This window comes from Ixodes scapularis, unplaced genomic scaffold, assembly GCF_016920785.2.
Source record: "Ixodes scapularis isolate PalLabHiFi unplaced genomic scaffold, ASM1692078v2 PGA_scaffold2__306_contigs__length_199485367, whole genome shotgun sequence".
Lineage (NCBI taxonomy): Eukaryota > Metazoa > Arthropoda > Arachnida > Ixodida > Ixodidae > Ixodes > Ixodes scapularis.
Window position 1 is genome coordinate 122,675,723 of NW_024609857.1, and position 21,602 is coordinate 122,697,324.

Sequence of the window (21,602 nt, forward strand, 5' to 3'; positions counted from 1 at the left end):
CTTCTTTCAAAATCAATGTTATTGATATGTCCGTTACCTTGGCCTTTGAACATAAATTAAGAAGAGCCTTATGTTATGCATTACATTTTAAAAAGCAAAGAACGACTTCTGAGAACGAAAAAACGCAAGGTGTAGGGCAATACAAGGAACAAAATGTGGGGGGCCTTTTGAAGGTTCGCAGGCCTTTTGAAGGTTCGCCTGCCCTTTAAGAGCTGTGGGTTTTCTTGTCTTTTTTGTCATACGCCTGTCTTGGGCCTCAATATTTTTTTTCCTCGTAAGCCTTCATCATTAACCCAACCAAATAGGAATGCTTGCAACAAAAACCATTCATCTTTGGTTGCGCCAAGGATGAAAGGCTCTTGCCTCGTATTTGTTTCAGCGTTCAATTATAGACACTTCGTGTGAATTAACTTCAAACGGTTTGATGATGGCGTCTTTAATAAGTGTCGTAATTATTGTACTTTTCCATTTTAAGTTCGCATTTCTATTCTAGGTAATCTATTGGCTACGACTATTAGTCACCTCTTGGCAAACCTGACTTTAAATACGATAAAATTTACCCACGTGCGCTTATCAAAATAGAAACCTCCGTCTTACGTTACAGATGGTGAATTACCAGCTCGCCGAAGATGCTATCGACGCCAGAGCGCAGTCCTTGCAGCAGCTCGGCCGATTTCTTTGGGAGAACCCCGAGCTGGGCTTCGAAGAGGTCAAGGCCCACGACTACCTCGCCCACTACTTGGAGTCCCAGGGATTTCATGTTTCCAGACACTACATCCTGCCCACCGCTTTCCGGGCCGAATGGGGTGGTAAGATAAACATAGGCGGTTTCGGCGTTTTTGCTAGTACCAATAGACCGATATCACCAGCCAGTTTGTCTACGCCGCCGTTGCCGCAATGCATGGAGGGAACGTTAGTAGGGAGTTTTCGTAGGTCGTTTTCGCCGTCCCGCAAGGCCCTCCGCAACCCGCTACGATAGCGGGAACTCCACAGTCAAGGCTAACGGCGCGCAGGCGCAGTAGCAACTTCTTCGTTGCGGAACAAGTTAGCGGAGGGGGCAGCGCGGTCTACGAAAACTCCCTAGTCTTTCTACACGAGCGATAACCTCGCTGATGGGCTGAGCGTGCAAAGCTAATACCAAGTAAAAAACAAAGCTTGCGCCCGCCCCCCCCCCCCCCCCCCCCCAAACACCCCACTCCCCAAACATCATCCCTATGCTAGGGTGTCTGCTTATCTGTCCGTCTCATGGTGAAGACATAATTTGTTGCACTGGTTGGACCAGCGCGTGACGCGCTGTCGGACCCGGTACATGACAAGGCAGCTAAGCCCCTCCGCTACCAGGAACTCTACAGCCAAGGCCATCGGCACGCCGGCGCAGTGGCGGTTTCTTCGTAGCGGAAGGTTAGCGGACGGGGAAACACGGCCTAGTAAAACACCCTATATTAAGTTATTAACCAAGGCTACGCGCTCGAGCTGGGTCACACCGGACTGCGTGCACTTTAGAAGACATAAAAAAAAACAAAAAACGACTGGGTGCGTGTGTGTGTGCAGACGCTCAACACTACGGGTCCACGCAGCGAAGCGTATACCATGCGTCAGCATCGCCATCAGAGCGTTTTGCTGCATCTAACAACGAATGCGACGGTAGCACGCGGCGACGCCGAGACGCGAGCGTCTGCAGCTGTAGGGCAACTAGCTCGCCGAGCTTCAGCATGTTTGCCGCTTGAAGCGGGTCGCAGATATATTAACGATGACGTCACGCGTAGGCCCTGACTTCTAAGCGGTATTGACAGAGGCCGAGATGGCTCGAGCGACTTTTGTGCATTGCCACCTGCCTCATGTTATTTAAGGTTATGGCGGCGTCACGCATACGCCGAACGCTTTGATGAGATTTGCCTGCAGTGTTCCTAGTGTTTAAGGTTTAGCAAGGAGGAGAATTAGCGCAGGTTTCCCCGGCACAAAGCGCAACACGGTTAATTAGCCCGAACGCTGAATCGTCAATGTTTTTTTATTAAGGCGAAGCCTTGTATGTCTCATCGTTCAGTCGACCTTCAAAGTTTTTGAGCGAAAACACGTCGGCGACACGAAAGGTACCAAACGTTTACGTGATCACTCAGTGGATGACTAAGCGAATTAAGACGATAATTCAGCACATTGAGAAGGATGACACAGCACATTGAGAAGGATGACACAGCACATTGAGAAGGATGACTCAGCACATTAAGAAGGATGACTCAGCACATTAAGAGGGATGACTCAGGGAGTAAATCATGCGTCTGTCTTTAATGCATCGGCGCTTGGGCTTTTGCCTTCAAGTCGTCTTAGGGATAACATAAGAGACCCTGCGAGTTTTTGTTTTCACATGACTGAAAGGTTACGATCAAAGCTATCGAGGTGGTGAATTCGATAATGCGTCGCCATATTTCGAACAGTCCAAACAACTGACTATCTTTTGCTGCACCAACTCGTGTAGTAAGGTTTGGTGTTCAACACTAACCTTGATCAGTTAACCGCTACAAAGCACGGAAACTGTGCTCACACTGTGTCGCGCAGTCTACTTCCAGGATCCATTAGCGCAATTTACTTTTTCGCGTATCACAGGCCCAGGTCCCGTGGTGGCGCTGTTGTGCGAGTACGACGCTCTGCCTAACATGGGCCACGCTTGTGGGCACAACCTGATCGCCGAAGTGTCGGTCGCGGCAGCCGTTGGCGTCAAAGCTGCCCTGGACTCGCTGGGACCGACTAAACATGGAAAGGTTGGGCCTTGGATGCTCTTTGCGCAGTGCACAACTTGCGTGATACACGCGAAAAATAATTTCATTTTCACAAGTGCGCGCCATCGAGTCTGCTGCGTTAATTAGCCATATTCGCCATTGTTTGGGCGCGTACTCTGAGCATATAGTTGATACAGGGCTGGTCAGTGGTACTCCAAAAAAATACTCGGAAATATAAATACTGAAATACATGTATTTTAAGGCCCAAAATACATACACTGAGATATTTTGTCTCGTATACAACGGGATATACCTGCGATATTTCTGCAAAAACGGCGAAAAAATATTCCGGAATACAGATACAAAAACTAATAGAAATACATTTGTTCCGGAACGGTGCTACGTAGGGAGGGTGTACCTCGTGGTGAATGCAAATGGTAGTGTATGCTTGTGCTCCTCTTTTTGTGTAATTTTATGCACTTCCCCTAGCTAATGACTGTTTATTTATTATTAATGCCACTAAAAATAACATGTCATCCCCGGTGAACCACATAGTTACTGAGCGGTAAAGACTGCATGAAATAAACCCTATTTTTCCGTGAGGGCACATCTCTAGCTGTCGTCCTATATGCTTCTGAGTCACCCATAACGTGAGGAGATTAGACAACGGAGCCGTATCTTTTCTACACTAAAGTCCTTTGCAACGTTCGCTCTACTTAATAGCCAGCCGGCAACAGCCAGGCGGCGCCGGCAGAGTGAGAGCCCGCTGTTATATCCTGTCTCGTTGTAACTTGGCAAAGGGTGAACGATGAGCCCCAGATTGCGTGCCGAAGGCTTCGAAATGCGTGACGTATACGAGCGCAATGCACACATATTGGAGCATGACGCAGCGAAAAGTCTGATACTTCTCCGGAGTTGAGGCGCGCTCCGGTGATACGCAGTCACGTTCCAATTGGCCCGCCAGGGCCGTAGCTTCCGCTGTACTGGCATGTTACGCGATCACGGCTTCCTGGGATACGCAGTATTTCTTGCTTCAGACACTAGGCTAAGCGGCGCCACCAGAGTAAAAGCTCACGTTTGAACAATGCAGCCGCCACTCCCAGGGGTACCCAATATTTCTTGCTTCAGTCTCTAGATGGAGCCAAACCAAACAGCATTGCAGGTTGCCTATTGGGAAAAGTGGAGAGCTTTGTGAAAGGAGCTTATTCTGTAATTCTTGCAAGTAACCTTCTATAAACCAGCTTTTTTTAATGCTGGTGACTGTAATGAATCCTGTTATAGGGCGGGTTGATATTATAAATTCTAAAGCACCTAGCACTAAACATGTTTTTTATCTTCTACAGTCATCGTAATAAACGGCAAGAGATGTAACGACATACCTAAGTCTGGCAAAATATGGCGATACAAGTGATACGTTGTACATGAATTTCACTACTGAGATACAAATACATTTGTCAAATGGATCTCAGTACAGAGATACAGATACTCGATAGTTTATCTCTAAGATACTATCGCGATGCATTTGTATCGCGATACTGCCCAGCCCTGATTTGATACAAGGGCTGCATCAACGTTCGGCATCAATTCAGCTCAAGTTTTATCCAAAACGAGTGCTCCGTCACAGTTCGGCGAAGACTCGGATCTTACCACAGGTTTCGTGCCCAAGACATGGCGACCGCCACTGTTACTTGCTTCGAAAAGGGTCTGTTGAATCAAGGTTCGCTAACATGTAGAAGGCTCCCTGAATCTACTTTAACGCGAAACGTTCTTTGGTTAGGTGTTCCGCATTTCGTGAAACTCAGGTAAAAGAGAAGCCTGGATAAAAGCGTGGCCGCGAGGCTCGACACTGATTGGCTAACGAGATGGTCATGTGACCAAATGCGTGGGCGAGGAGGAGCTCTACCACCTTTGCGCACTGAGGAAGAGAAGGTCCGGAGTATGGAAGGCACTGGAAGATCGCCAGGTTTACCAGCCCGAATACTGGTAGTATCGCTTCATTCTAGCAACAAATATCAAGTGAAAACATGATACGCTTTATACTATCCGATGAAAACCTTCGTGAACGTAGGCGTCTGGCGTCTGGAACCTCATCGCTCAACGTTTGTGATGCTAGAACGTTTCACGTGTGCAACACGAGCAATTTGCCATAAATGTTCTTATTGCAAACAAACCTACCAGATTACAGAGGCTGCACTACAATACCAAGATAGAATTTTTTTTTTTTACTTCACTTCACCAGCGTGGCCCAAATGTACTTGCAGCGACGCCACGGGCCCGAAAGCTGCTTTGTCGCAGTGTAAATTTAAAAGAAAAAAAAAAAAAAAAAAAACGACAATTTTTGTATTCTGTCTTTCCTTTGCATTGCTGGATGGCGTAATTGCGGGAATCGCATTGTTGACGTAGCCACAGCGATTACCCCGCGGACCTTGCTGACGATGGTAAAATGTAGTTTATAAATTGGACACGAGCACCCGCGTGAGCTCTTGCCTTGGAATCGTGAAAATATACCTCTTCAAAAGCCACGAAGCAACACTGGTGGTCGCCATCGCTTGGGCCCGAAGCGCGTGATTGGACCCGAGCTATCGCCGAAAGCTGACGCAGCATTCGTCTTCTATACGAGCTGGACCGAGATCACGCCGAAAGCTGGCACAGCCCTTATGTCCACTATGATGTGCCCAAACAATGGGCGGCATGCAAGCAATGACGCACACTTTTGAAAAGGCTCTAGTAATTCATCGGCCAACATGCAAATAGTCGCTAGGGTCAAGTCGCTGCAACCAGTACCACACAGTCCTAGAAGACGAGGCCTCCGCATGACGTCATCGATAGTGGCCTTGTCTTCAAGATAGTGTTGCTGAAAAGCCGGGAAAGGCAAACCCTAACAATGTGTGGAACTTAGCGGGAGCCGCTACGCTTCGCCGACTCCAGCGAATATATTCTTTTCTAAACTGCCTCAGGCATTTCGAAGCGTGTGATTGGGGTCCGCGAGATACCCGTTGCCAAGCACTGACGCGGCGCTCGTTCTCGTCGCGAGCTCGGCCGAGTTCACGCCGAATGCGGACGCGGGCCACGTGTTCACTTGATGCTCAGAGTGCGTGCCCAAACAATGGCGTACTCAAATAATTGGCTCAGCCGCTACGAAATTGCGCCTTGCATCAAATTACGGGGCCGTTCGTTCTGGCTGAGAGTTGAGGCGTGAACAACGCTGATTTTTACCTTTTCTTTTTTTGCGGCTGCCATTGGGTGGAGTGAAATAAAAAAAGTATTTCGTTAATAATTAATATCAAAGATTAATTCTAAGGGTAATTTACCTACATACAAAAAGTTCGTTGCATAGCTCCTTTATTCAGTAAAGACGTGACTTTTGAGAATATATGATGAATGTATATGTTATTGAATAACTCTAGAGTGGGGATCCAACAAAAAGGCAGTGGCACCGTCGTAAAATATATCTCTATATATCTGTCTGTCTGTCGGCCAATGCGTAAAACTTCGTTTTTCTTGAGATAAAAAGGAGTATTGTTTCGGTATGACGGATTCTTGACAGCCTAACTTCGACAGAGAATGGTGAAAAAAAAAAAAAGAATCTATGCTTGTATTTACTTCAAGAACCAAAGTAAAAAAGTCCGGATCCCCGCAAAACGCTATACTAATTCGCACCTACGTTTGTTGACCTAAGATATATGCAGGTGTACCTTCAGTTAACTTTCTGTTATTTATCTAGACGTACACGTTTCAGGCGCCAAAGGAACCGTTACTCTCTGTCACAGCCATATATTGCAAAAACTACTTTGCGCAGTACATAAATAATGAGCAAAACTCCTTTCTTATATATATGACGACGAGTATAGTTGTTTAAGTCTTAACAAGTTGTTTTCAAACAACGGACAACAGATCTCCGAATGGAATTTACTAGCCGAAAGGAACATTTAATAGGAAAAGTGTTTAGGGGTTTCTAGGTAATTAGCTGGCTAATTCTATATTACGCTCTCTACTCAACGTCTGCCGTGGTAAATGACGTCTTCCTGAAGCAATCAGTTCTCTATTTCCAGTGACCTTTCATTTATTTATTAGCCGTCTTCGAAAGAATACCACGAATAGGTAGAAGCGCTCAACGGCGCTCCCTCGGAACCCCCGGCCGGTTGCGCGCAGGTGGTGGTGCTCGGGACGCCTGCCGAAGAGACCGGGAGCGGCAAGCAGCCCCTGATCGAGGCCGGGGCTCTGAGGGACGTGGACGCTGCACTCATGGCTCACACGGGGAGCCGCAACGGGCTGCGCTTTCGCTCCATCGCCGTCTCCAAGGTGGGCGCTGGGCACGAGACGGCCGAGCCGAACCGTTCTACCTTTCACTGGAAATATGCAAAAATGTGGGGGAAAAAAGTCAGCTTTCTTTTGCGTCAAAAGTAAATGACTCATTGGCGATTGCGCATTCTCTGCCCAAATATGCACGTTTTATGTTCATCGGCGGTATGGTAATCACTACACGACGACATTCGCCAGTGCCAGTAATTGATCTAACCTGCATAATAAGCATTTTTCGCTCCTCTTATTATGAGATTGCTCTTCGCTCGCTGGCGGATCCAGTTGACGTACTGGGATTGATATGATCACCCCTGTTTTTGCCAGGGCACAAGATGGACCTATGTTCTTTTTTCCAGGTTCTATGTAAACATAAACGTTAGCTCCGACTGTGGCTCAGAACGTTTTCTATAACGCTGTGCTCTGATGAGCTAACATTGATTAAAAACTAAGGTTGACTCGTACACACAATGTCTTTAAAAGCTTCTTCTAGGAGACGCACCGTGGCGACACGGTATTGTCGCACGCTTCCATAAGCAGCAATCTTTACCGCTTAGGTTCTTGCCCTTAATGGAGACTTTCTGTCATACTAGCAATTTCGTTTGTGGGAGTTATTGAGTTTTAAGGCAAGACAACTGTAAAAAGAAAAACTGGCGATCGATAGGCTTGGCAAACAGAGTTGCGCTAAGTACTTGATGATCACGTGATTGACTACAAAAGTGAGTTCTTCTGACTGCCGGGTACATACTTTGCGCAAAAAGGTTTATTGTAAACTTGTTATGGCATCTCAGAGAAGGCGAGACGGCGCCTGCGATGAACACTCAAAACTCGCGGTCGCACGGACTGATTGCCATTCATTGCCTCAGAACGCTGCCCACAAATATATCATTTTTGAAAAAAAAAAAAAAAAGAATATAAGATGGGGGTATGTCAACATCGCAAGAAAGATGCCTATACGCTCGTCTCAATGAGCGCAGAAGAAACAACAAACAGCATGCATCTGTTCACATCTGGTGCACACTCGAACAGTATCGCAAATCCGCGACGCCGCTCATTGGACAAGTTACACACAGCTTCCGACAGGATGGCTTATAATAGAGTTTTAGAGAACCGTTTTTGCACATCCGATACGGTACGATGGGCCCTCCGGTACGAATTACGCATGCGCTACCACAGAATTACTCGCACATGCGCAGTTCGTACGGGAGGGCCCATCGTATACCGTATCGAACGTGCAAAAACGGTTCTGTAAGATTCTCTAATATTTAGGGTTCCGTATTTTCGCGGTTTAATTTTCTTCTTATTTGGGGGTATTTTTTTTCTCAGAAATAAGGTGACTTCCGGCGCTAATGTTCGGGATCGGCAGCATCTAAAATCGGTGTTTATGTTGAAGAAATTAACGGGCACGGCGTTTCCCAACACTTCCGCGTGGCCCGAATACCTGGAAAACGTGCCAGTACCGATAGAAAAAGGATACGAGGTAAGGGGTCTGGTTTCGAAGAAACAAGTGGCCCAGCGGACATTACAGTGGGGGACATGCGTTCGCAGATAAACACACAACAAAGCTGTTGATAGAAATTTTCTTCGGTTCTTTGCTATTGAAATGCAGCTCTAATTCGGGCTTTCTTTTCTTTCTTTCTTTTTTTTTTTTTTAGAGCGCAGCTTTTAAGCGCCCGTTTCCGGATTGGTCGGCGTCGGCGTACTCTCGCTGTGCATTATGCAACGTCGCAGTTTCCCCGCTAAATTTAGCCTGGAAACTGATTTTGTGTTGAGGTCACGTGACGTCAAATTCCCCGCTAAATTTAGCGGGGAAACTTAACCCGCGAAATTTAGCCGTGAAATTTTTGCTAAATTTCGCGCTAAATTTAGCGAAACAATTTTCGCTAAATTTCCTGTTAAATGGGAGAAGAACGGAAGGGGAGGGGGAGGAGGGGCATACCCTCCCGTCCCCACCTCCCCTCCTCCTCCTCAAGAGCCGCGCTCTAATCCGACATTACAGAAAATTGTAAACGTCTTCCTTTTCTTTTTTTTTTTTTTGTCATTTTGATTGAACCGGCTTGGGGGTTACTTTTTGAGGTTTCTCGGTAATTACCGCATACGCGAAACCCTACTTACACTGCGTGCAACTATTGTCTGGTCCGCTGCAGCTCCATGTGGTCTACAAGGGACGGGCGGCGCACGCCGGACAGGTCCCGTGGGACGGAGTGAACGCCCTGGACGCTGCCGTGAGCGCCTACGTCAACGTGTCTGTGCTGCGGCAGCAGATGAAGCCAACTGCGCGGGTCCACGGTCAGTCGATGTCGTCATGTTCCTACTGGTGTCGGGTCCTTGAACCAACTTCGCTAGACCAACTCCAATTCGATTCGATTCAATTTATTTCACTCCAAAGTATTCGCCTAGAGTTTCGATCGGCAGGCCTCATGTGGTGAAAAGCAGAACTACGCCTTGTTTTACACTTACTTGGAACAAGACGAATGCTTTGAGCGCGAGGCCGAAGCCGTGGGAACCGCCAATGCAGCGCTCGCGCACCAGAGATGACAAAATTACATTCAAAATGTAATTAAATCACATTACATATTATTTTGCTAAAAACTGTGAAAATGTAATTAAACTGAATTACAACTTACCCCAGAACACATGTAACGACATCACATTACAATTACTTTCCAAAAGTAATGAAATCACCTTGATATTGCTCTTGAATCCTTCAAGGCAGTAATTCTTGGTCACACTTATAAAAAATATTATATTCTTACACCCCTTGTCCCATATAATACACCCCAAAACTTCAGTTCGATGTACAGAGCACCGACGTCAAACCGACGGTCCCAACTTTCGCGAGCGGATTGATAGCCGAGTGGTGTAACTTATTAAAATATCTAATGTACGTGTTACTCATTATCGAAAAATAAATTCGGAGTTTTCTGAGACCTACTGCAAAACCTCAGTGTTTTATTTTTGTAGTCTATGATACGTACTTTTGCTGTTCGCACCGTTATCAAGCCCCTTGTAAAAGTTGGGGCCGTCTGTTCGACTATAGCGCGCTGTACGTCGAAATGAAGTTTTGGGGTGTAATATATAGGACAAAAGGGTGTAAGACGACACTGTTTTTTTAGTGCCAAAACCCAGATCTTTCTGTTTACGCCGCAACAGCCTCATGCCCCTCAAAGTGAACAATAATGAGCAGTCGTTCCGCTGGTGCACACGACAGAAGTGTTACACGTGATGAAAAGCTTCTTCCTCGGATGCAGGAATGGGCAAAATACATGCAAATATGTATCGAAATACAAATACAAAATACTTCGTCAAAAATGTATTTAATTACAAATCTAATTACATTTCCAAAAAAAACATTTAAATACAAGATACAAGTACAACCAAATGTATTTGGTCTCCTTCAAATACTTTTCCAAATACATTCCTCAAAATTTGCGTCAGCGACCTCAGGGCATCCGCAACGGGTGTCTGGGTATCTCATTTTAATTGTGCATCGCACACTCGGGAGTTGGTGCGCGAGGCTCTAGTAACGTAATAAAAATATAATCACACAAAAAATGTAATCAGCTTGGACGTAATGGGTGAAAAAAGTACAGAGCTTCAAGCAGCTTTTTTTTTTTTTGTCGATTACATTTTGGTATAGACCAACAAAGAACCGAAACGACCAAGACGTGCAGCACTAGCTAGAGCATTTTTTATTGTTGCAACTCGCACGAGTTACGAAAATCTGGACGACCCGCGCATTTAGAATGTTCCCGGCAAAAATATGGATGGAAATCAGGCTGGAAAGCGTCACAAGTTGTCACAGGCACTTATTTAGCCAGTCTGCCTGTGAACGTCGATTTCGTCCCTATTCTTGCCCTGGACTAGCACCGTAATCACAAAGTCACTAAACGCTTGTGCTTGATTGAGAGACACTGCATTAGGTGCAGAACGTAATTTTCTTCCTGCTCTGGACAGTGACAATAAATTTGAAAAATGTCTTTCCGCCCACTAAATTGTATTTAATTGTTTTCGTCTAAGATTTGCTCGTCAAGTATCTTTTCGGAAAGAGTAGACGACTGGCATTTTTACAGTGCACGTGAGTCGACCAGAGTGAACATTGCTGAAGCGCCTCCAGTGTGATTTTGGCCGTAAATAACTGGAGGCCCCGGGCATACCCACTCAATGTAGAAAAGTATCTACCTTTCTGGTTTCATAGAGAGCTATGAAAGGGACGAATCCCAGCCGAGTCAAACAACCGGCTTGCAAACGCAATCGTGTTGGCAATAGCTCTAAGGAGTTGGCGGTGTGCAGAGGGTAAAGGTACGGAGGTAATTTATGATTTCGCCTAGTCACCTCGCAAACGGTTGGGTATTGGCTACAGAGATCCATTTCGCTTTGTTTTATCACCGGGATTATGGCTTCATTTCTGTGTTCCATATTTCACAGACAGAACGAAATCGCTTTTCTCGTGTGGCGTCACGGCGGTGAGACAGAAATCAATCAGTGTACTGGAATTCGACGCTTGTGCTCGTTCTATAGCGCTTCTAAAAACCGTGCGATCACAGCTGTGCAACGTCAACAATGCATAAACTGCAGTTACTTGTACTCGTATTGCATCGTGAGGGAACGACTATGACTGTGTAAACAGGAATAGGGAGAATGGATGCGTGTGATTTTTTGAAGTTCGAATCAACAAATCAAGCTTCAACGAATGCGATAGCATTGCATTCACTCAACCAGCTATATGAGTTTTCAGACGGTATATACCTTCCAAGTATGCGATTCGTGTTCTGCCAGTGGTATTTCAGCTAAATTAAAAAGAAAAATCCACGTTGAAAAAAAAAAAAGTTTACGGTGACTCGAGCCGCTCCTGCGCAGAATCATGTTTCACGTAAGCGTAATCTTGGGGTCGATGCACGACGAGGGGTCTTCAATCATAAAAATAGTTTGATTACGATTATTGGCAACGCTAAAAATTTGAAAGCCAAGCAGTGAAGACAACGGTGTTCTTATAAATATTATATACATTTTATTTTACACTGTTTGAATACGCTTTCGTCGTTATGTTCTTGAATTATTGGCTAGCTTGTGGCGGACACGGAAGTCTTGCAGGTCCATATGATAGGAGCTACACTAAACCTGCCGCGCTGGGAAAAATGTTAGTCCAATGCATACAAGCTTGTTCAAGGCGGACGGAGCGTTGCGCATCCGGCAAAGCGCATTCGGTCGCTGCCCGCGGCGTTTTTCTTTTCTTTTTTTTTTTTCGAGCAGCGCAATAATTTTTGGTCAAGCAGCAGACCCCCTTTTCGGCGGGTTAGGCCGGATTAACAAAGGCGTCTCCTAATCCATTCTCCGTGTTGTCCCCTCGGGGAAGGGCGGTAAACAAGGGGGGGGGGGGGGGGGGGGGAGCGGTGAAGGAAGGAAAGGAGGGCAGGAGAAGAGGAAACGCAGAAAAAGTGGAAAGCGCGAACTGTACGGCGGCCTTTAAGAACATTGTCGGTGTCACTATTCAATTCACGATCAACAGCGGACAGAAAAATGTTACAATGCACAGGAGCGACGCATGACCCAAAACAAATGCCCTTGCGCTGGATAAACAGCCGGTCATCGAACGACACAAACGTGCTACCTAGAACTGTTGGAGGCATTCTTCATCAAAAGACGTGGGACGGCATGTGTCAGCGACACTTCTATTCTGCTTCATAGCAATTAATTTCAGTATTTGAATGATCGGGTACAAGATTAATCAACTTGTCAGCAAGAAAGATAAATTTTTTTTGCTTGTTCACAACTCTTTTTTACTAAAATAGATGCTACAGGCGCCCATAATGTCCTTTCTTGCTTTCACGATATTAGGCATATGCGAACGTCGGGTTCATAAAGAAATTTTGTCTTTCTCAATTATCGTCTGATCCCGGTAACGTGAAGTTCTCAAACGTTTGGGTTCTATCCACACCGCTAGCGTCACATTGTCACGAAAGTTCGAAATTTATGCGATGCATAGTTTATTTACCCGGGCCGAAAAACATGGGTCTCTTTTCTCGAGAACGCCCTGTATACAAGGCGTTCTCGAGATACAGTGTACTCAACGAGCGGTGGCCGGAGAGACTGCATGCGTCATCTACCGGCTCACTCTGGCAGCTTGTGCCGCTGTTGTTTCCTGGGGTTACACTCCCAGCTCCTAAACAATCACCGACGCGTGACTCGGCGATAAAAAACAAATAAAGTCGCTCTTTGCGATTTTGTTTTTTTTATGTTTGAAGAAGGTGGCCTTTATCAGAGAAATTGCAAGGTCACTGAGATATGGTAGCCTCGTCGCATGGTAAATCCGCAGGTGTGATTAAACAGAGTGACAAAAACAACAAAACAAACAAGTAACAATTTAAAGCGTGGGTGATAAAGAAAAAAACGAGGGGGCATGCGATAATTGTATCGGGGAGTGGCGACAATCGCAAGAAGAGAGGCCTTATTCTGTGCCGCATCATTGATTTAATCGCTAGACAGCTCTGGGGCTCTAAACTCGTCAAACACACAGTTGGGGCCGAAGTTGACGGAGCGCACAGGTTGGACGATCGCGACAATGACTTAGCACTTTTGTCGCCGACGTCCAATCGGCGCGCTCCGCGAACTTTCGGCTCCAACTTTGTGTTTGACGAGTTTAGGGCCCCTGATATCAGTTTCGGCCAAAACTCCCGTGCTATATTTCGCAGTTGAGCACACTGTACGTGCAGAGGAATGGCGTGAACTATGGGGAACGTGCCCCATTTTCCCATCGAAAATTTCAGAAAATCACATAACTTTCGAACATAACAAGCTACAAAACTTGAAAGTATAAAACAGAGAGGACGAGGACGGGAACAGGACTTCTTTGTCCTGTTCCTGTCCTCGTCCTCTCTGTTTATACTTTCAAGTTTTGTATCTATTAACCAGCACGCTCGTTTTCAATTATAACAAGCTTTGAAGCTGACATCTGCTTCGGACCGCTATCGGTACATAAGGATGGATGCTGAGCGTTTGGTGACCCGAGTATAGTTTAATTTTGCGGTAAAAAAAAAAAAAATACACATTTTGTTTATATGGTTTTTGTGCCTCCCTCGTTCGCACGCGTTCTTTTCGGCCGCTGAAGGTGTGATCACGGAGGGCGGCGTGTCGCCCAACGTCATCCCCGAGAGGACGGTGCTGGACTACTCTGTCCGGGCGCCCACCACCGAGGACGTGCTGGAGCTCAAGCCCAGGGTCGAGGCGTGCTTTAGGGCCGCGGCCGAAGGCTCCGGCTGCTCCGTGAGCACCACCGTTCCGTCGCCCATGGTCAAGCACCTGGTCACCAACGAGTTCATGGTCCAGGTCTACAGAAACCACGCCGAGGAGCTCGGTATGCAACGTGTCCACACCTGCCTCGCTAAGACACTTGCTCCTAAACAGTTTGCGAGTTCACTGACTTTTCTGCAGAACATAAAGACAACCCGTCACGGCGAACAATAAAATAGTACCAGTGAATGAGGAGCCTCAGATTATGGTTAGATCTGACAAATGACATGTGCGCAGGGACATTGGGGAAGTGAAACATCGGAGGACAAAACAAAGGAGGACGCTGATTGGACACAACTACCGCGTCGGCGTTCTGCTAGGTGTGTTGAAACGGTGAGAAGACGACTCCTAGCCCAACGATGACGTGTGTACAATCACCGGCTTCCACGGGCCTACTTTAATAACGCTCGAAAGCACTTAGTTTTTTTTGTTTGTTTTTTTCCTTATCTACGAGGTGTTCTTTAGACGCTTCACTCGATGTCGTTTGTTTGTTTCTTTTTTTGTTAATAATTTTCGCATCTTTACCTCTTAGTGTTTTCCACGCGCCGTTTCACAATGGTGACCTTTGAAGCTCCGATACCAGCACTAAGTATAACGTTCCGGTCAGCTCTGATTCCGTGTTATTTTAAAAGCTGATTCAACACTGAGGTAGCATTGCATTTTAATTGTGAACGTTCATTAATACCCTCGTTACACGGTCACACTTAGCTGGAGTCACGCGAAGCAACCGTTACCCATTTGCGGACACCTTTCTGAGGCTATGCAGTCAAAGTTACGTGAGCACGCGCGCTTGTGCATTTTGAGTGCCCATCATAGCTTTGCACGCGCACCCTTCACTTCCGCAATATCTGCTCTAGAATATGGTAGCTCTGGTTTAGCCTAAATGCAGTAAAGTCGACTTAACTGCGGTTAAGGGTGCCCTTGTAACTATACTATTTTTCACCTCAAGAAAAAAACAAGTTTTGCGCATTGTTCATACGCCGCGCGAAGTAGTTCTTACAAGATTTGGTCGTCAGAAGAAGAAGCGATGCTTTTGGCGTCTGAAACGTCTACGTGTTGATAAGATAGCATTCGTCTACTCTGAAATGCACCTACATAAATCTTAATTAGTCATGCTCCGCGAGGAGCCGGACTTCATTTTTTTATCACGGTTCTTGAGGAGAAAACCAGTATGGGGTATTATTTGCCCATCTTATTGCACCACTCAAACTGAGGCAATCAAAACTATTCTGTACCGGGTCTTTAATCGAATATCGGCCAAATTTGTCCCGCGAAAACTAGAATTGCGCAAAAATGCAATTGGTGCCGCATCAGTCTCCAGATAGGAGCCAATTCAGTGAGCTACATCGCGTTTCGGATAACTACTTTATATAAGTAGTTGTGCATAATTAATGTTTTAATTAATAAAAATGAATGTGTAGTTCTAATTGTAGACTTGCTGGTCATTATCAAAAATAACTAAATGAGTAACTTTTGGACATACCTTGAGCGCGTGGTCGTGTGCGGAAGTTATTAGACTGAAAATGACCATGATAAGAAACGAATAAACTGCGAGGGCACTTCGAAGTTGAATGCCGGTCCGGGACCCAGAAAAAAAAAGTACGCGCTCAATATATTCAAAATTCGAATGATTTAGTTCTTTTCAATGATACCGTCTTTTTTCTTTTTTTCAAAAAAGTAGACGTGCTTATTTTTACCAATTAAAGATTATTTTTGTGGAACTAATGTATTGCCACGCGCGGGGCCGAGCAAAGCAACGCTCGGCCACGGACTTCTAAAAGGTCCTTGTCTATTCGTACTCGGGACGTACCTTTTATCATTTTGTCCAGCTTTCTTGTTCTCCAAAGTGCCTGTTCATTCTCACCCCGAACGCCCAATGCCCGAACCTTCTGGGCCGAACTTTCGAATGCTGACTCGCACTGCATAGGGAGCTGCGCGCCGAATCGCCGCCAGCTTTTCTGCTGTCTCGACGCTCGTTATTTACTTTGTTTGGCACAAGTTTGCCAATTAAACTTTCATTTTGAAAGGGGATTTTCGCCGCTTCTTTTCCTGTCAGTCGTGACACTATAACTTCTAATCACTATGTACCTGGGTGATTTTCTCTCAAATCGAGCAGGGTAAAAATAAATTCTTATTTATATGAAAAAAAAAAAAAAATGGGGGGATCTTCTTACAGGGGCCCTGCAATCATATTTAAGGTTTACCTTTTTTGCGGTTTCCACGTCTCTCGGGGCTCGGGCAAGCCAGCGGGCACGGAGAGAGTAACTAAATATCAGTGCGTCGTATTCGAACCGGACGACGCGGAAACCTCTTCCACCTCCGCGCGCGATATGTGACGTCTTTGGTCCTGGGCCTACTACTGGTCAGAGCCGCTAAGAGCTTCCTTTTAGTCGAAATACAAAATATAAGTGGCGCGAACCGTTTCAATTATTTATAAAATTAGTTTTTGTTCAGTTTTTTTAGATCAGAAAAGAAACAAATGAAAGTTTAGAAAGTACGAAAGCAAGAAATGACCCGGCCGTCGACATACCCGCCACAAAGCAGTGGAAAAGGCGGCGCGTACCAGAAAGGGGTAGTGGGATCAGGCACCGACCAGCGACGAGCGTAGAAAGGTCCCGGATGAACGCGGCGGCGCTGCGGTCATAGGACCGGAGGATCCGACCGGTTCCGAGCGTTCCGAAGGCCTTCGGCGAGCAGGAGTGGCTTGCGGTTTGGCCGTTTAGCGGTATGGCAGCGCGAAGTGGCTCCCTTCTGAACTGATATTTACCCCGTGTTTGCTGTCGTTTGTGGCCAATAAAATGTCATGCCGAATTACTGTTTAATCGCGCAGCAAACGCAGTGCGAGCCGCCCTGGCTGCCTGCTTCATGATACAGCCTATCCAGAACATGCTTTAGTGGCGCCCTCTCGAGCCGTCGACAGGAGCGCGGCAGCCGTGAGCGCTCGCTAAGCTCACTACCCCTCCTCTAGTTCACGGCGACTGCGACCAAGGACTAGGGATGCCGCGAACTTTTTTCGAATCGAAGTTTCGATGATCGAATCGAGCGGTTCGAAAGATTTCGAATTTTCGAACTTTCCATATCGAGAAATTCGACGGAAGTCGAATTTTCGAACTTATTGAACTAAGAAGTTCGACAATTTTCGAATTTTCGAACTTATTACGCTGCAAAATTCGATGCTTGTCGAACTTTCGATTTGATAGACAAAAAAATCGATGATTTTCGACCTTTCGAACTTCTTGCACTAAAAAGTTCGAAGCTCTTCGAACTTTCGAACTTCCTACGCAAAGAATTGCGATAATTTTCGACCTTATTAATCTAAAAAATTCGAAAATTGTCGAACTCTCGATTCCTGAAAAGTCAAAAGTTCGACGAACTTCGATATTTTAGGGTAAAAGGTCGAAGCTCGTCGAACTTCGAAAGACCGGCGGGCGGTTTCTTTTGGATTCAAGCAGTGAGGTACATTCGTAATTTTTTTTTTCGCAATTTTACATGGGGTGCCGCATTCCTTGCGAAAGACAATGCCGTTTATTTCAATCATCTGGCATGCTTGGTTTTAGAAAAATAGATTCCCGAAGGAGCGAGGAAGGACGACGGGTTTGCGACAATTGTCGTTTGTGCCATATTTGAAGCGCGTCATAGCCGAAGCTATTCATGGTAGAGATGTTAAACTTTTTAAGAATGATCTATATATAGCCTAGGTGAGTGTCGTCTTAAGATATGATTATTGTTGCTCCAAAACAAGTTTCGAATAAATATCCAAACACGTACCTACGGACAATTATGCGCTAGACTTGATAATTTTTTTCGCCTACAATGTTTGGGTATCGCATTTAAATTAACACCAGAGACAGTACATATCATTACCATCTGCAGAATACAAAAGAATGTATTGTTTTTTCACGTCGAGGAATAAATTAACTCAAGGGGGAAGATTTCTAAAATTGTTCAAGTTCAGCGCGTCATAAAAAAAATTTTCTTTTTTCTCATTTTACGCTTTTGGGACGTGTTTTCTTTTGGCCTGTACACATTTCGGTATTAGAAACTTGTTTCATAGTTCTGAGCCTCTGAATATGGAAGAACACACTTCCGGCAGGTTCTTGATAGCTTTTTTTTTCTCTCCAGCTTTTTATTTTTGCATTTATTGTTGTTTATTTATTGATTAATTTTTACCAATGGCACAGTTATTTAGGTCGAAAAGACAGCTTTGAACTTTCGAGCCACCGAGCATGAGACGAGTAGTGCCTCCTGACAACGAGTTTCTTGTGGAGGGTTCGAATCCCGGCCGAGGTGGCGTGCCCGCAATCTGACGGAGGCTTATTGCGGAGAAGGCGCCGTGTAACCGAGCTTTCGGTTGCACGTCAAAAGATCCCCCGGTGGTCCAAATTAATCCTCCGTCCTCCGCTGGGGCGTGCCAGATGCCCGTCGTTGGTTTGACACGTAAAACCCCCAAATTTGACTTTTTGACAACGAGTTTCTAAAGGCCTGTTCACAGATGCAGCGGAGCGCAACAAGCATAGCGCTGACCTCGTGCTAAGCACATGCCGACGGGAGTAGGGTGACCACCCGTCCCGCGACTCGCGGGACTGTCCCGCGTTGAGGGCTCGTGTCCCGCGTCCCCAAGAGATACCGAAATTTTTAGTATGTCCCGCATTTCACGTTGTCGTAGCATTCACTGCGCAAATTATGGCGCTTCCGAAGAACAGGCCACGGGGTAGCGCGAAGGTCACTGATAAACGTGTGACTCTCGATGGTATGCTATTTTCTATACAAGCACTGCGGGAAGCGACCGTCGTTCTTGCAGGAGAGGGACGCGCCTGTGCCGTTGTCTCTCCCCTTGATGACAAAATATTGCGAGCGAATATTGCTCTCCAAAATTTGAAAAATAAACTATTGTAATTATTTGCAAATCATACTGTGTCATGTGAAACGGTTGTTGTTGAAAGCATTTTTAGTGGAGACGGCCACACAAAGCAAAACAACTGCAACCCACAAAGATCGAAAAAAAAAAACAATATAAATTTCTAACTTTGTGCAAGAGCATGTTAGTATAAGAGTAAGTATCGACAAAAAACAATAAGCCGAAAAAGACTTTCTGTTTCTAATTTCTCTTCCTTACATTGGGGTCTGCTGCAGTCGATTTTTGTTTTCAACTTAGACACCTATAAAATATTGGCCATTACAATTACAAAAAAATATATCAGTGTGAGTGAAAATTATTGTAGCTTAATTGCCGCCACACAATTTTCAAGTGTATAATATGCTTTCGGGCAGCACAGGATATCGGGATGTGCGTAATGCTGAATTTTTTAATACTTTTTTTTCTTGAGTCGTGAAAATACCGTTTTCGTCTTATTACTACCCCCCCTCCCACGGGGTCAGGGTGTCCCGCATTTCGCCTACAGGAAGGTGGTCACCCTAGACGGGAGCGTTCACCAGCTTTGTATCGCACCGTCAAAACTGTTGCTCATGGCATACGATAAGTACCTGACGGCACGTGAGCAGCGTTACGTCAGCGCTTCGCTGCATGTGAGAACCGGCCTTAACAATGACCATCAACGCGATCTTTTATGCAGTGAAGAGCGACAGTAGCTATACATATGCATAAATAATTTCAGATTAAAATAAGCTCGACCATGCCCTCTTTCTCCGTATTGTTTTCTTTAACAGTCCGAAATATCTGGAAGGGGGGTAGAGGAGAGGCTGGAGCGCTCTCCCTCCCTTCCCTCCCCCCCCCCCCCCCCCCCCCCCCCCCCCGTTTTTCCTCTTCCGACGCCACTGGTATGGTAGAACGCTCCTCGACCTCAAGTTGCGTCAGCTTCCGTTGCATTTTGCTCGGCGTTCCTACCGCCCCGGAAAATAAACCTCCAAGGCAATTACAAACAAAAAAATGGTCAAGGTGCAGGCGAGCTGGTGTATGTTGATCATGATGCAAAATCCCGAGACTGGGAATGAAATTCGCAAGAAATAGTGTAAGAAGAAAGAAAAAAAAGGGACAGGACAACGTCTCATACTCAGCTGAGTTCAGTTTGAGACATTGTCCTGAGCTGAGTTTTCAGCTGAGTTGAGTTTGAGACGTTGTCCTGTCCCCTTTCTTCTGTCTTCTTACACTTTTTCTTTCAAATTTCATTCCCAGACTCAGGATTTTGCATCATGTACAAACTAAACTTACTATGCCAGCGTCACTCGGGCGGCGTTCGATCGGATTACTACCAGCGTGCAAGGGGGTAGGGGCAGTTTGCCAGATCACTTCAAGGTTTTTCTGAACCTCAACCACCTGTCTGCCCCTGGCCATTCCGAACTGGATGAGTATCGTTGAACAGTGCGTTCGTAGGATCACTACTTCGTAATGCACGTTAATGACCACACCGGGCTGGCGGTCACAATTACTGATCAATTGTTACACGTCACTGCACTGACAAATATTCCAGCACCATCCGGGGCACTCGTCGTCTCATTTAATTGCCTGACCAACTTCGCGCAGTCTAAATATCACACCCGAATTTTTCTAAACCTGATTTCGTGAAAACCAGTGAGGCGTGAAAACGTTATTTGAAACTGAAACTGTGGCGGAACATGAAAACCGGACTTCGAACTTTGCGCACTTGGACTTAAAAAAAATCGGAAACCTTCGAGTTGTTTTTTTTTTTTTTTTTTCGAATTTAGCATTAAAAGTGAATCGAAACCTTCGAACTTTTCGAACTTTATGTAGAACGAATCGAAATCTTCGATTTATCGACCTTTATGTCTTAAAAAATTCGAAACGGTCGAATTTTAGATCTAAAGGAATTCGAAACATTCGATTCTCTCGAATTTCAAATTAGAGAAGTTCGAAATATTCGAATTTATCGAACCTAAAGTAAACAGATATTCGAAATAATCGAACCCGAACTTTTAGAAACCGTGAAAGCTTCGAACTTTTCGAATTCGAAACCCCACGATTTTGGAAAGTTGTGAATTTTTCGAATTCGAACCTCCCTACGGTCGAAAATATCGAACTTTTCGATATCGAACATCAGTTCGGTTCGAAAATATCGAACCTTTCGAATTCGAACCTAGGGTGGTTCGCGGCATCCCTACCAAGGTCGTCCTGAAGGAGGTCATTCTTTGCTTGTTTTATAATTTTATTGTGCCTCTAACTAAAAAAAAAATATATTACCTGTGTTTTCTAAATGCCTTGAAAAAAATCATTCATAATAGATCAACAAGTTCCTGTACAAAATTCGCAATAATTACGGACTCTCAGTTCGGTTTTCGCAAAGGCCGATCAACAGAATTGGCATTGTTGCAACAGAAAAAGCT

At 45.4% G+C, this 21,602-nt stretch overlaps 1 protein-coding gene across 1 annotated transcript in view; it reads left to right on the forward strand.

Annotated features, from left to right (window-relative positions):
* Nucleotides 1-604: 604 nt before the first annotated feature.
* Nucleotides 605-21,602, forward strand: part of LOC8041333 (peptidase M20 domain-containing protein 2-like) — a 34,692-nt gene continuing 13,694 nt past the window's right edge. The window contains exons 1-5 of the mRNA XM_040219496.1: nt 605-809; nt 2,602-2,756; nt 6,867-7,016; nt 9,161-9,302; nt 14,122-14,367. Of these exons, the coding sequence (XP_040075430.1) occupies nt 605-809; nt 2,602-2,756; nt 6,867-7,016; nt 9,161-9,302; nt 14,122-14,367 (898 nt within the window). The remainder of the gene's footprint in view (nt 810-2,601; nt 2,757-6,866; nt 7,017-9,160; nt 9,303-14,121; nt 14,368-21,602) is intronic.